This window comes from Falco rusticolus, chromosome 1 (genome assembly GCF_015220075.1).
Source record: "Falco rusticolus isolate bFalRus1 chromosome 1, bFalRus1.pri, whole genome shotgun sequence".
Classification (NCBI taxonomy): Eukaryota; Metazoa; Chordata; class Aves; order Falconiformes; family Falconidae; genus Falco; species Falco rusticolus.
In genome coordinates this window covers 58,597,438-58,612,631 of record NC_051187.1, presented here as the reverse complement: position 1 = coordinate 58,612,631, position 15,194 = coordinate 58,597,438, and the positions used below count along the sequence as shown (strand labels likewise).

Genomic DNA, 15,194 nt, shown 5'->3' with positions numbered 1-15,194 from the left:
GGGAGGCGAGGCCCGGCGGCACCCTGACCCCGTCCCCGCCGCGGTGTGGGCGGGCAGCGGCCCGCCCCGGGGCCGGGGCCACCTTGAGGTAAGCGGGAGGAAAAGCGGCCCGGGGCCCGGGGCTGTGCTCGCAGGCCGCTGGCGGCGTGGCACGGCGCCCCGCACCGCGCCGCCCGGTGACACGCCGAGCCCGTTCTTGCAGGGGGCGGGGCTGGGGGTGAGTAGGGGTTGGTTTTTTGGAGGTTTTTTGTTGTTGTTTTTTTTTTAGGGGGTGGGGTGGGGGTGTGTGTGGAGGGCTGAGCAAGTGTAAAAGTTTTCGTTAGATATCAGCACGTACACCCAGCTGGTACGGAAGCGAGTGCTCCTCACAGGGCTTACTTTCGAGTGCCCCTCACGCAAACAGCTGCTGTTCCCGGCGTGGGGAAGGGGAGGCGCAGGGTCCCTCTTCCCCTTTCCGAACACAGGAGCCATCACTTCCAGGGAGAAACTAACCTGGAACAAGGGCCCAGCTCTGGGTTCAGGAACTGCTTGGCAAATGCAGAAACTGCAGGGAGGCTCCTCGGAACTTTAGAGGAAAGATGGCTTAAAATTATTTGCATTAGGGAAGGATAGGAACTAAAAAAAAAAAAAAAAAACCAAAAAACCCCACACACACAAACCACCAAACAAAACCCAAACAAACCAAAAAACCCCATCCCACCGCTAACTGGTTTTGAGGGTAACTTCCCCCTCCGCGAGAGATACACCTTAGGGCACTTCCTCCAGCTGATCAACAACCTCAAAATTAATCCCTCCACAAAGGGAATTAGGTGTTTTAAACTACTGCTGCACGGTCTTCCAAACCATGTGCAGCAGCATCGGCCGTTTCAGTAAGTGATCTTGATACTCCCTCAACAAGACAGAAAAGGCACTGTGGGCGAAACCAGAAGTACACCACCTTTAAAGTGACCACCAAATAAAAATGCAAAGAACAGGTTGTGCTTACCCATTAAAAAGATGTTAGGTGGTGGTGGTTTTTTTTTTTTTAAATAGTTGAACATTCAGTAAAGATACTGACAAATGGCTCTTCAAATACTGGCTGAACTATATTAGAAAGGTTTTATTGCAATTACACAGAAGTTACAGGAATTTTAGAAATACATAGAGCTTCAAATGGTGAAGGTCAGTTTTCTTCCAAGCAATTAAGGCAACTGGCTGCAATGTCTCTTTAATATAAACAAACAGCAAATGGATATTTTACTAGCCATGGATTAAAGTAGAAAAAACTAAGATCACAGATTTAAATTGGCAGAACAGAATGCAGCTTTTTTGTGACCATATCTGGCAAAAATGCAGTGGTTAATTACAACATACAACAATAAAAAATGCATCTATTAGAAAAGTACAGAAAAAAGTCAGCTGAAAATTTATCTGAACAAAAGACATTTTAAATCTGGGTCTCAAGGAGAGTTTAAGTTCTGCACTTAAGCTAAGCTATTCAGCACAGCTGAAACCCATTACTCTTTTTGCTTATTTTCTTTATAGAAGAGTCATCCAGCCTCACTCCCTTCTCAGTCTAGTTGAGAAGCAGCATTAGATAAAGAAATTCTCTCCTTGCCTCCACATGCAGTTGAAAGATTGGCTTTAAGTGGCACATGGCCAATTCTAGGTTGCCCAATGATTACATTTCACACTAATTTTGATAAAAATGAAACTACTTTCCTATTTTTAAGTGAGTGTGCTGATGAAATGTAAACTTTACTCTGCAGTATCATTAAATGGATGTTTCTACTTAAAAATAATGGGAGTTATTGCAACATTAGAGCCAGTCTTCCCAGTTGAAATTATAGAAATAACGTCTTCTTAAAGCATAAAATTAACAGCAAAACATCACCAAGCACTTTAATAATATTCTGTATACCCCATATAACTACATAACAAGTTTTAGCACTATAATGCTTCGTTGGAAATCATTGCCTCCTCTGTTCTAGTATGAGTATAATAATAAAACCCCAACATAACATTTAAACCTGCACTTAAGGAAAACCCATTCCTGAAACTATTTTGCTCTAAATTATGTAATCAAAGCATTTTGTGACTCTAAATATGACAAAACCTCCATGTAACAAGCAAACACGCAGAGTGAAGACTCATTAAAACAAGTGTTAAAAAATATAGTTCAAGTTAACTCATTTTTCTTTAAAGATAACCAAGTTACAGAATTAAGGCCCAAGCAGAAACATTGGAAATTTAATTAACACAGTAAACTCTCAAAAGCAATAATATTAATTTCTCAAACTTTATCTTAATCTTTGAATCCTATCAACACTTAACAACTATTGACCAGTTATTTTATGTAGTTAGCACCCCTTCTCTTCAAGTGTGGGCTGTGTTTTATATATGCTTTATTTAGGTTTGCAGGCAACTTCGGGATTTTTATTTTCACAGGCACTTTATTCAGAAAAGATATTATCTTTATCAAGAGAATACTGAAAATATTTGAAACTTCTGAGTTAGACTAGTGCACTGACAAACATCTTACCTGTAACTCACAGCAGATGCTAATGCTAAAAATCCACTCACGTCACAAGTGCATGTCACGTGCTTACAAAGGTTTTGTTTTTGCAGGGCACTTAAGCATACAGCCATTTACCTGTTTTTGTAAATATTGCCTTTTTTTGTAAATTAAAACACAACCCTTTTTCTCTGAAGCATCTAGTAATTAAGATAGGAAAGCTGTATTTCAGTGTGAGTTAGAACTGTCATGGATGAAAGAGCCGTGAAAGGTAGAACAGTCAAGTGTCCTACTATTAAAGCAAGTGCTGAGACAAGTAGCAAAACACAATAGACTACTGTTACTAGACTATCCGTCTTCACTCAACAAAAAAACCACAGCCAGCCCTGCTTTTATTCTAGATGGTCGGTTTGTTTCTGCTCTAAGTTACTGTAGACCTGTAATATTCTTTGCACAGACACAGAAGTTCCATAAAATAGATCTCAGAGAAGCCTGTTTATTTCCTGAAGTACTAGCAACTGATTCAAGAGAACTTACTCCAGTATATGAAAGATAGCAGTTTAGTGACCAAAACTTCAGGTTGCAGCTACTTTAGAGCACAGAAGTGTGCCACAGTGTTATCCAGACTGTACTCCCTCCTACACTCACCAGTGTGTACCTGGACACGGCACTCTGCACGTTCACGTGTCTGTAGCAATACTTATGTCAGGGTTGACTATAGTAGCATTTCCAAATGTCTTAACAGACAGATGCTTTTACAACTGCAAGTTGAGAAGGGGCCTTTAACAAGAACTAAAGGCTTCGTATTCTCTATGGAGAGAAAGCATAGATACTGCTGCCCAAAGATGCTTCCTGAAAAGCTCTGGAAGTGCATTGCTATTATATGCAACATTGAATAATAACCTGGGGACCAAAGACACAAGTTAGTTTTTCGTCTGAAGAGAAAGTTGCCTGTGAAGCTTTACAACCAAGTTAGAAAATTACTTTGCTGTTCCAAAGTCTAAACAAATCCTAGTTTAAGGCTCTTTCATGTATTTTTATGATGTCCTACTATGAATTGCCTTGATAATTTTGTCAGGTTTCACTTCTGTTCTTCAGATATGTTTATGTGGTCACGTTCCTTCACGAGCTAGTTTTTCAGAAGTTTTAGCAAAAGATGGATCTACATAATCAGTGTTCTCATACAGCTTTGTCGATTTCACATCCTGTCTCCAAGGCTTCAATGATGATGAAGCCAGGTATTTTTTTTCTTTCTTTTTTATTAGCCTTAATCCTACCCAGTACAATTCTTGTGTGTTAGTTTCAGAAGATTAGCTACCCTAAGCATGTATGAAAATTTAATCCTAGACCCATACACATTCCTAACAATTTCCTGCATTAAAAATACTAACTATAATATTTTTCAGTTTTTACATAAAACAAAAATAAAAAGGGTCATTTATATAAAAAGCATTTGGAACAGGTTTAAAATGTAGAGAAAATTTGCTTTATTGAGAAGATGTCACAACAGCTTTCCTTAGTGGTTCAATGGGTAAGAAGGGATTATCAGCTCCTGATAGTTTTTAAGAGTTCATTAGCACCATAAGGGACAGAGGTTTTTGATTTTTAAAGATGTGTGTGGTCACGTAAGTAGTACAAAGTATTTAATTTGTTAGTAGACAGGCTGACCATAAAAAGTTTCAAGTTGTATGTGCTGAGTAAACCACACAGGACAATTTCTTTAACATGTTTTTACCAAATTCATGGTCAACAGTGCAAGTGATCATGACAGATAGCACCTTTGGAGAGAAAAGCTACAAGATGCTCACATTATTGCTTTTTTTAAAGTACAGCTAGTGCAATAGCTTTTTTTTTTTTTTAAACACAGTGAACATAGACAACATCTTACAAATCAGAATTCTTGTATCATCTCATAGTGTACAGCAAACCACAACACTCAGTTGTCTCCACTTAACCAAAATTGCTGACATGCTACAAAAAGTGTCATCCTGAAAGTTTCGCAACATAAAAGCTAACTCTTGCTAATTATGAGCAATTTATGTAAAAGTGAGGCCCAATTTGCAAACATTACTAGAAACTAGAAAACAGTACAAAATGTGTTTAAGTAGTAACACTTGTAGCGTTATGCTTTACAGCATTTGCAGAACTGGACCCTAAAGGCATATATTAGCTCTTTATCATGCAAGCATTACAGCATTCCTACATTACCATTTAGAGTTCCTCAGCAGCTAACACTTTTTCTTGCCTAGTTTTTCCCAGGTTGGATATGTAGCTCCAATTAATGTACAGAGCTACAGATTCAACCTAGGAGAAATCACACAAGAAAAGCTGTCAGCCAGTGAGGATGAAACCACATTGCAGTTAAAAGCAACTGCGCCTGTACTGTTTTTTTACAGAAACCTTTAGAGTTCTCAAAATCACATGGAAAGGAGAACCACAGCCATCAAACCATTATTTCCTCATTTACTTTCAGGTTCCTCGGTGTGACCCTGACTTCATAAAACTGCCAGAATTGTATCTTTTTTACACCTCACACATGCTTTCCTGAATCAGGAAGATAAACACAAACAAATGTTCTAAACATTTAAAGAGCAAGAATTGATTCCTGAGATAAGAAGTATGCACTTAGAATGTTAGGTTTTGTACTTGAAAATAATTTCAAGTTTCAAATTGTGCAAAGATATGTCTGATGAGAATGCGTTCTAGCTTTAGTGTTAGTTTTGGAGCCTTCTGAAATGTAAATCCTACTCTTCCGTATTGAGCCATTTAGAAAAGGCAGTTAATAGAAGCAGATTAAGTAAGACAGGAGCCCAAAGCAGCCTAGGCTAAGTGTAAAAGCAGCATTCTAAGTGGCAACAAACTATGAAAAAAGTGGAATGCAAACCCAATTTTTACAGAAGTAACAAAGCACTGATAATAAGTTACTCAAAATGAAAGAGAAGCTGGAGTTTAGCAATATTGTTTAAGGTCCATATACAAACAACTCACTGGTGGAGGTAAAAGCAAGCAGGCAGATACTGATACTCTTTATATTCTCAGTAGTCCTACCATCTCTAATTAAAAATAAATAATAATTTCAAAAGGAAAACAGACCCACTCATTTTAGATGCAACTCACATGCTTGAAGTACCACCAGATTATATACTCCATTGAATTAGAATACTGCTGTCTGACTGGTTTTACAGTGGTCTGCATTTTAAGCCACTTTCTTAATTTTCTGGTTTTGGAAGTGATCTTCACTGCACTTCTTAGCTATTGCCACCTTTGGTACTGTGCTTTCAGTCTGAAAGGAGCTCAAAAGGACAAGTGAAGATGGCTCACAGCCTGCTATGTAAGTACAACCTAGTTTATCTTCCCAGAGAAGCCTCTGTGTACTGCATCCAACATTGTGTATGCCAGAGAACCTCTCTGCACACACGTGCGTGCATGGTGCCTGGGTCCCCCAGCTGATCAAGATGCTTTTACTTCAGACTACTTTCTGACCAGCTTTTCTTTTAATTAAAAAAAACCAAACAGCAAAAGTCACCTCCAAACTTTTCAAAGTTATTTGATGAAAATTAATCTGAACTGGCACAAAGGATATTCTTCTGTAATAAGTCTTTAGAGTTTCACAAATGCTGACCTCCTAAAGACCTTACTTTGCAGAGGGCTAACACAAAAGCTGGAATTAATATTATATAGATATAGCTTGAAAGAAGAGTATTTCTGCTAGAAGAAACCCATGCATAGAGGCTTTAGGCACTGTAGTAAATGGAAAAAATGTAGATCCATTGTAATTTACCAGAACTAAAAACAGTTATGACTAACCATACTGCAAGTAAGGAACAAAACCACTCGCTCATCTAGGGGAAGGACTGGGCCAACCAATACAGAATCATTTGAAAAAGAATGAACACTAAATATAATAGTGTAATACAGCATCTTTTTTCCACTGTGGTATGTAAAAGACTACCTGTAGAATGTAGCGGATAGAATTTCAATTCAAAAATTCAAACAACTACTTCCAGCAAGACTGGTTTGCCCTCTCCTCCTACCTGGGTTGTTTCTTTAACTTAAAGGGCAGCCCACAGCAAAGAGCCACAGAAAACAAACTTCTTATAGTATTTACTAAACTCCAGGTCCTTAGGAATTAAAATATTTGTCAAAAACAAGTCAAATCTTCCTGATTTTAAGCGCTAATTTTCACCAGGAGAGAAAGAATCCTCAACACCAGTATTTTAGATACACACTAGAGACCACACAATATCATTACTTTACCTTAAAACATCATTCAGGTATTTAAGTGTTTGTTAGGAAAGATTATCTGCCAAAATAAAAGATGAGTTCAGAACCAGCACTTTTTCCTACAGTATTTAAATTGCCTCTACCTATCCTGAATTTTTTATGTGCATCTTTCTGGGTTAAGATGTAATCAAGTGGTTCAATTCATAGAAACGTGAGCCAGCTAGAAAAAACACATCGTTCTTGTTTTAGAAGCTGTTAGTGACAGCCTGGAGGAACAGCTTATGAAGATTGCTAATCATATTAAAATATTTTACAATCTCCAAGCATCTCTCACTACGTTGACTTTTATTTTTATATTGTAGGTTATGGACAAGAACTAGCACAGTCCATAGCACAGACACACCGGTACTGTAGAATTAAGTGCTTATTACTGCCTGTTTCCTTATAGGATTTGCAGCGCTATTACACATAAACAATTTAATTCTACATTACTCAGAAGTTAGGTGTAGTTTTAGCTCAGTTCCGTGTAAAAAGCAATATATGATCACCATCTACTTAAATGTTTTTTTCTTCCTTCCTTTTTCTTGTCAATACTAGAATAAAAGCCTGTCTTCATTCTCAGTTTCTCAGCACGATTTTTTTTTTTGGACACTGGGAAGCACCACAGAGTAGCATATGAAGGGTAACTTATAAGCAAAGTTACTTTAGTGGCACACTAGGATATTTTTCTTGTGTGCACTTCAGCAGCAACACTTATTTGAAAGTTATCCAACAGCAGTATTTTTGAGTAACTTTTTTTTAATAACTGAATTAAAGACATCTATACCAGGCATTGTAAAATCAAACATTTACATTCAGAAGTGTTCAATCCTACAGTATCACTCTAATTTTGTGCGTCTATAGAAGACTTCTAGGTGATGCCAAAACACATACTTGTCAAAAATATCAAGATGATTTTAAAATCTGCCAGTTAAGAACTATTTCAGTACATCTGATAAAGATTCATTGGACACAACCTTAAAACAGTATTTTTTTAAAGTTAAAAAAAAACAACATGGGAAAGTTCATTTAAATGGGAAGAATTCACCTTGCACTGCAGTTAATGGATCTGGCCTCTAGAAATGGAAATCATACTTCATATCTACTGAAGTGAGAAAAAGGTTTTGTGTTAGTACCAGACAACTATGGATGAATCGTCTAGCCAGATACTAACAATAAGAGAAAGCCAAAGTTTGAACAGATTCTGATTTAAGATACAGATAAGTAGATTTTTCAATAATCTAAGAAAATTATCTCTTAAAATACTTCCCAGTTCTGTGTCTGAGCTTTATTTATTATGTGAAGATAGTGTATCTTAACATATAGTCTTAACTTTATTTTTCTTCCTTCTCTCCTCCCCCATTCTTTTAAAGGGGGGAAGCAAATCCAGTACCAGAGTTCATAGTGATGTTACTGCCCCACTTCTAGTTATCTTTCCAAGAAAACAGCAAGTAAGAACGATTAACGTTTAGTACCATTTATGTCCACATGGGAGTGCTGAGCACATACCATAAAGTCAGTTCACAGTGGTTTCAAGTGTATGTTAATCATTTCTGGCATTGGAATGAAGCATCTGTAGCATGACTACATAGCAGAACATTTCTTTAAATGTTCAAGTTAACCTTTTAAAACCAGGTTTAAATTTAGGAAAGGCATTTAAGAAAGCTTGTTTCATAAATGCAAAGCACCCAACAGCATCTAAGCCATACTGATACACTAGCTGTGCAAGTGTAGTGCCTTATATATATATTTTTTTTTTTAAGTGTCTGGGAAGTTCAACATATAAATGCTTTTCAGTATAAATAAAATGCTCTTTCTCTCTACTAACAGTAAAAGTGCAGCTCATATGACATCTGTAAGAAAGATTGTTATTGTAATTCTAGGAAAAGTAATTGTAGCGGCATACTGCAAAACATTGGGCATATACAGCCCAAATAAGCCTGGACTCAGTAGGCTTGTTCAGTACATTAAAGTGAAGTCTGAGTTCCTCCTGTTCTTTTACCCACTGCAATCCTTTTTCCTTAGGGTGAAGCCAGGTTTTCAGCTTCGTAGTGTTTATATACAGTGATCACTACATTCTTAAAATTAATAATTTTATGTACCAGCTGTGGTTTGTATTGGATAAACTACTATAGCAGTAAGCACTAGCATATACCATTGCTTACCCCATTTCATCATCTTACTTATAGGCCTAAAGAGTCTTCAAATACATCTATAGCATCCAAGTTTGCAAAAGCAATGTAAACCTGTTGGAAGTTGACAAGTAGGATTTTTCTGCTAATCAAATACACACACCCTTTTGAGGGCTTTGATAAAATGGAGAAAATTTAAATACTTAAGGTAAGGCTGAGCCAGAACAGGAATTTTTTAAGCTAGGTATTTTGAGCTAGGGCTGCCATTTAAACTTTCCTTTTATATTACAATAGTTTCTATCAAATTCAGCAGTAGAATGAAAGCTCATATTGCCCAACAAGAGCATAATCTCTACTTGCTTCTATTTTATCACTTATTTTTTTCCTTCCAGAAACAGGAATAAGTAAAAACACCAAACAGCTCATCCTGCATGAAGAAGTTCTCCTTTGCAGATACATTACAGAAATCCCACTGAGACTCAGTGGTGATTATGCAGACAATTAGCTATCTAAACTATCAAAGTATTTATTATTCAGCCACCAGATGCAAACCACTGTTTAAGCTCCTTACTGGAACACTTTTCATCATCATATTTTCAAGGCATGGTTATCACTAGTGAAATGCATTCACGATTTCTAAAAGATGGTATTGTAATAAGCGGCTTAACATTACGATATTTAAGGTATCACAAATCTTAGAATTCAACTTCAAAAAATTATGCTCTATGAAGTAATATTGATATAACAAGTATCTTGGGAGATTTACAGACTGACATTGAACAGATTTATTTATATGATACAGAAAAAGGACTTTCACATAAGTGTTTTGATACTGGCTTTTTAGCTGCTCAAGGTCTGCCAGGAGCAAGCAAATGAAAATACAGGTATGCTCACACACACACAACTTATAGGGGCATGTTATAAGATTTAAGAAGTGTAATTAAAATAACAAAACCAAACACCAGAATTTTTTTCTTAGCTAAGTTTTACCAAGGATGTATTGTAAAGAACATTGTTTATTGTATTACTTTGATAATGCACAAAAATATTTGAAATGCACATCAATAATATTTTCATGTACAACTCATAGCAACTGATCCCCTTAACTGAAAAAAAAAATCCTATTTGAATACTCTCTATTGCATTTTATAACTACAACTGGGCTTTTTAAAAACAAGTTATTAAATTATGTTCACACTTGTCACTCGGTTCAAGACATTCTTAAAATAAGCAGCATTTCCTTTATATTAGTATCACCTCAACACTTAATGCAGTTTTATCTTTTCTATCAAGTTTTACTGAAGATTTGAAAATAAAATTCAGTTAACTGCAGAACTTAACACAGAGCATAAAGGGTTAAACATGGTATGCTAAACAAAACAATAAAAAAACATCAGAACCAGGTAGCTGTTAATTTGTGGGTTTGTTACATGTTTATGCCATGGTAGTTTCCCACATGCCCAGCCAGCTTGCTGAAATAGGTATTTTAGTTGGACTGAAACCCTAGGAAAAAAAAGAATCCACATGTGACTCCTACCACACTGTCATTTAATATGAAATGGTTTTAGGTAATTAAAGAAATGCTACTGTTGAAGGTATTCACCTTGGCACTTTTTTTTTTAAGTCACAGAAATGCATGCCAACAAGTAAAAAAGAAATTCAATGCAGAAGTATGGCTCCCAAGCAAACTTGCTATACATAGCTTCAGCAAGAGATAGCTACTAAAATTAAAAAGTTTTAAATATAGCCCCATTTTGGACCTGGCCTTGCATTCCTCAAGCAGGTGAGATCTGTAGGACTTTTGCCTGAATTAAGAACCATATGATCACTCTTTCCAGTAAGCAGTTTTAATGTGTTCAACTACACAACAGTGTGTGCTTTGTGTGTATATGCATGTACATACACTGATAGGCACTGTATAGCTATATGCACAAGGCCAAGAAGACTTAGACTTTGAAACTGTGTCCTTTTTTAAAAATAAAGTTTTAGGCTCCTTGAGCTCTTATGTTAGCAGCTAGTCCTAATTTGCAAAGTCATCAGGTAGCACAACAGTTTAAATATAAAATTACTAATAAAAATGTAAAAATTGGTATATCATAGAATATATGGGAGATAATGGTGGTGTAGTATTTTAGGGTCTTAAGATATTCATACCCACAGAGTGTAAAAAAGTCAAGACTCTCTTCCAGCTGTAGCAGTCACGCAAAGGCCTTACCTTCATTAGCAAGAATAATGTAACAAACCACTTCCCGTAAGTGTTTTGGTTGGTTTTTTTTTTTTATATATATACCTCAATATGCCAATATCATGCCTTTACATTTTAGCATGGTTTTGCCCTTACGCACTCAAGAACTCTGAAGATGAGATTTTTGGGTGCTTCTGTGGATGAGTGATAATTACTAATGAAAGTGTTAATGTGGTCTTTGGCACCTCTATCTCATTAGTAAAGCAAAGTCCTGCTCCATTTTCTTCAATAAAAAAATCCCATCTGTGGTGCATTCTGTTAGCACTGAAGAGTAGAATATGTCTGTACAGCCTGATGATAGGAAAACATATGAAATGGCAATATGTGTGCCTACAATTGTCTTTCCAATCAATTGCACAGAAGCTTGGTCCACTTCTTCAGTTACAGTGTAGTCCTCTTAAGAGCTTTGGTTACAGCATTAATGTTTTGGTAAAAAAAAAAACCCAGAGCAGATGCTTTCCTTCTTCAGGTAGATTTTTCATTGTCCTCTCCTGTCTTCTGAACCCGTGAATACTTCTTGCATGAAGATTTGAAGCAGCTGGGAGGCCAAGATATTGGCCAGGAAAAGCTGCAAGGAACAGAGCCTTGCACATTCTTCTCAAAGAAATAAAATATTGGATACCACCATGCTCGAGAGAGAAAATTTGTCTGCGAAGAGACCTTTAAAGTCTGTATTGGCGCAAGCAGGTAAAGAGGAAAAGGAAACAGACAATCAGTTTCAAGCATTATAGTCAATTACATTGAGTCAAGACAACTAGAAAAATGCAATGTATTTGCATGCACTTCTGCAAAGAGGAGATGCATTTAGTCTGGTAAAAACCCAGAGTTCTGAGGTAGCATATACCTCATAGTCCAAATGTATACTACAAACTAAGCATCTAAGCATCTTTAACACAGAGGGATCCTTTATTGCTGTACAGTTTAGCAAGACTGTGCACTCAAGTCTTTCTGAACACGAGTCCTTTCAGGCATATCGTATTCCATTGATGACTAGTAGTTGAAAAAGAGATTAAAATTGCTTGAGCACCATTATCCTGCTTGAAAGTATTCTTGAAACAACTGCAGCAGGTACCTTCTGAACAATATACTTTTAGTGACATTTACAGAAGAACTGTTACTAGAATTTTATGATGGTCTAGGTAGTTTAGGTTGGTCAGAAATTTTATTATTGAACTACTGTTTGATCATAAGCTCAGACAAACAAATTCTATATATTAACTACAGCAATTTCATTTCAAAAACTTTAAGCCAAAATATCAGGAATTTCAAAGTTATAGCTTTATAAAAAAAGATTTGAAATAACTTCATAACAGGCACAGATCAAAAAAGAACATCTTAGCCATTAAATATTTATTTAAACCACTGTGAAGTGAAACTCTTTGCCCAATTTGTTTAAACTTCAATATGGAACCTCTATTTTTATTTCAAAATTAAGAACTAATTTTGAGCAGTATTACAAGCGGAAGCTATACATAAATTCTAAAGGTATTTGCCACTCACCTTTTCATTAGCCATTGAGTGATACCACCAGAAAAGCCGTGTAGTGATATAGTAAGCAATGATGACATCTACAGTATAGTGTTCATGAGCAACAAGGATACAAATTATGCCAGCAGCACTCATTAGCCAGCAGATTAAGTGATACCACCAGAAATGACGTGGTGAATCTGTGAAATGGAGACATGGGGGGAGGGGGGGAACACAAAGCCATACACGTTATCAGAGCAATCCACAAAGGGAAGGGGACAAGATAAAAGAAAGGCTACAAATTTTGAAATAACTCATTTATACCACACTGATACAAGAACCCTGTTTTGGCACAGAACACAAGACTAAAGAATTATGCAAACTCACTGAGGTGTCCCATGGTAGCAGGACTGGAACTAGATCATTTTTAAAGGTCTCTTCCAATTCAAACCATTCTGTGTTTCTGTGTTCTTACTTTGTAAGATGAACACAAAATGAGCTTTCAGTTAGAAACAGGCAGCACTGTCTCTCATTTTCAAGTCAAATTAAGTAAGTTTTCCAGTTAAATCACTTCTAGGGTATGGGGTACAGGGGAAGAGACAGAACTGAGGCAAGATGCACACTGATTATTTTACTCTGGCATATTTAATATCTGTTCTTTTTATGGTCTCTGCTCTAGTAAACTTACGCTCAAGTCAAATGTCTAGATTTTATCTAACCTGAGCAGAGATCACAGATTAAACAGGAAAAGACACTTTTTAAAATTTCTAGTTAATTACTTCATGAAACCTCTGTTCTGTGAAACAATACGCTGTATGGGGAAGTACAGGATGTGAATTTATACCCTTTAATTACAGATTAACAAATGGGAGTGAAGCTATTCTTCAAAATGCACTTGAGCCATTTTAGTGGAAGTCTCCCTGCCCTTCTTTCTCCATTGAAAAGCGCCTTGGGTGTCACAATGACCATTCATAACTTCTGACAGGCTAATGGGCTCCGTTTCACTCGCAGCGGGACATTTTTGGCACACACTGCATTGTGGGGTAATGGTCAGCCTTTACTTTCACACAATAACAGCAGAAAAGTTACTGATCTCAACAAGCCTACCCAGTAGTAGTCTGAGAAGCCTGTGCAAAATAGTTCCTGTAGGACAACTAAGATTTTGGTGGAAGTGTCAAAACAGTAAATTCTTTTAACACTCCCCAAAACATTGCAGATAAACCTGTTATCTCCTTATGAAAAAGAAAATAAATAAAAAGGAGCCAAGTCGTCTCAAGAAGCTGGTGAAAACAGCCCCAAGCAAGACAGATATACCAAGTCTAAAAATGTAAATAACTATTCTGGACAAAAAAAACTGGAGTGGGGGAGAATAAGCAAAGCAGCAGCAAAAGATGAAAGGAAGAGAAGAACAGAGCAAAAATAAAATAAACCATTAAACCAGAGACAATGAAAACCTCAGAATGCATCTTGTACTGAAGACATGTCATGAAGAGAAAGGAATACCATAAGCAACCTCTAATTCAGCGCAATTATAGGGCTTAAGCCCTTGCTCAGGTAACATTTTGCTAATTATATGGGAGGCAGAAAAAGGGAAACTATGCATCTCTTGTAGAACACAATTCTACTAAAACAGATGCTTAATTAGGTAGCAGTCAAAAGGCTTTTTACAAGAATTTGTATGACAACTCCTCCAACGCCTTATAATAAAACAACGAACTATACTAGACCCAAAAATGCTGGGTTATCTACATCTCTTCTTATACTAAAGATATTCAAGAGTATGTGACCAGCATGAAGCTGCAATAACACACAACACGAGGCAAATGGCAAATCTATTTTTAGGCTATTTTCCTAACACAGTTCTGGTAATTGTGATGAGTTACACATGCCATTCCCCCTGTAACATTCACTTTACAAGACACCTAGGCCTAAGAATCAGCAGACTACAATCAACATCTCAAATCACCGAAGATTGTCTCACATCTGCAGATTTCAAGTTTGTCTTATTAAACAGGTATATTTATATAGCCCTTTCTAAGGCAGAACGTAGCGCTGCAACACTTCCTTCCCTCTATGTTTTAATAAAGAGGAATGCATTCAACTAATGCTGACTAGTCTTATTTTTCTTTCAGTGAGAATTACACATTCCCATGAGCCAAGCCAGCATTTGCATAGTTTGGGATACAACGGTAGGAGAGAATATTCCAATTCCAAACATGTGAACTGGAAAGGGAACTCCCTACTACACATTCATGAGCAGCCAAGTTCCCAGGGTAGAAGCACTGCTTACCATACATCAAATTTAGAAGCTGGCGCTATTCTCCAAAGCCTCCATCGATGCTGTCTGTGCAGCATAGATTGCTATGGGGCATGGGGGGAAAAGCTATGTAAAGCAAGGGGGAAACCATAACCTCAACTATATCTTCTGCATGCCTGCCAAATTCTTATCAACTCCAAGAGGCACAAGTAGGAAACTAGCAGAAGACATCCAAGGAACATGAATCAACTTTTCATTGTTTGCAGTAACTAATGTACAGCCAACCAACCACTGCTTCTGGGTGGATTATAGTTGTGCAATGGTGCTGTCCTAAAG

At 37.0% G+C, this 15,194-nt stretch overlaps 1 protein-coding gene and 1 long non-coding RNA gene across 8 annotated transcripts in view; one reads left to right on the top strand and one right to left on the bottom strand.

Moving 5' to 3' along the window:
• Positions 1–1,072: 1,072 nt before the first annotated feature.
• SGMS2 (sphingomyelin synthase 2) overlaps positions 1,073–15,194 on the bottom strand; it is a 61,226-nt gene continuing 47,104 nt past the window's right edge. For all 7 annotated transcript variants that reach the window (XM_037380792.1, XM_037380823.1, XM_037380783.1 and 4 more), the window contains 2 exons: positions 12,635–12,801; positions 1,073–11,803 (listed from right to left, as the gene is read on the bottom strand). In XM_037380792.1, the coding sequence (XP_037236689.1) occupies positions 11,600–11,803; positions 12,635–12,801 (371 nt within the window). In that variant the 3' untranslated portion in view covers positions 1,073–11,599. The remainder of the gene's footprint in view (positions 11,804–12,634; positions 12,802–15,194) is intronic.
• Positions 11,733–14,706, top strand: LOC119144909. The gene is made up of 2 exons (XR_005103250.1): positions 11,733–11,821; positions 13,459–14,706. It is a non-coding gene; the product is annotated as an uncharacterized LOC119144909 (long non-coding RNA).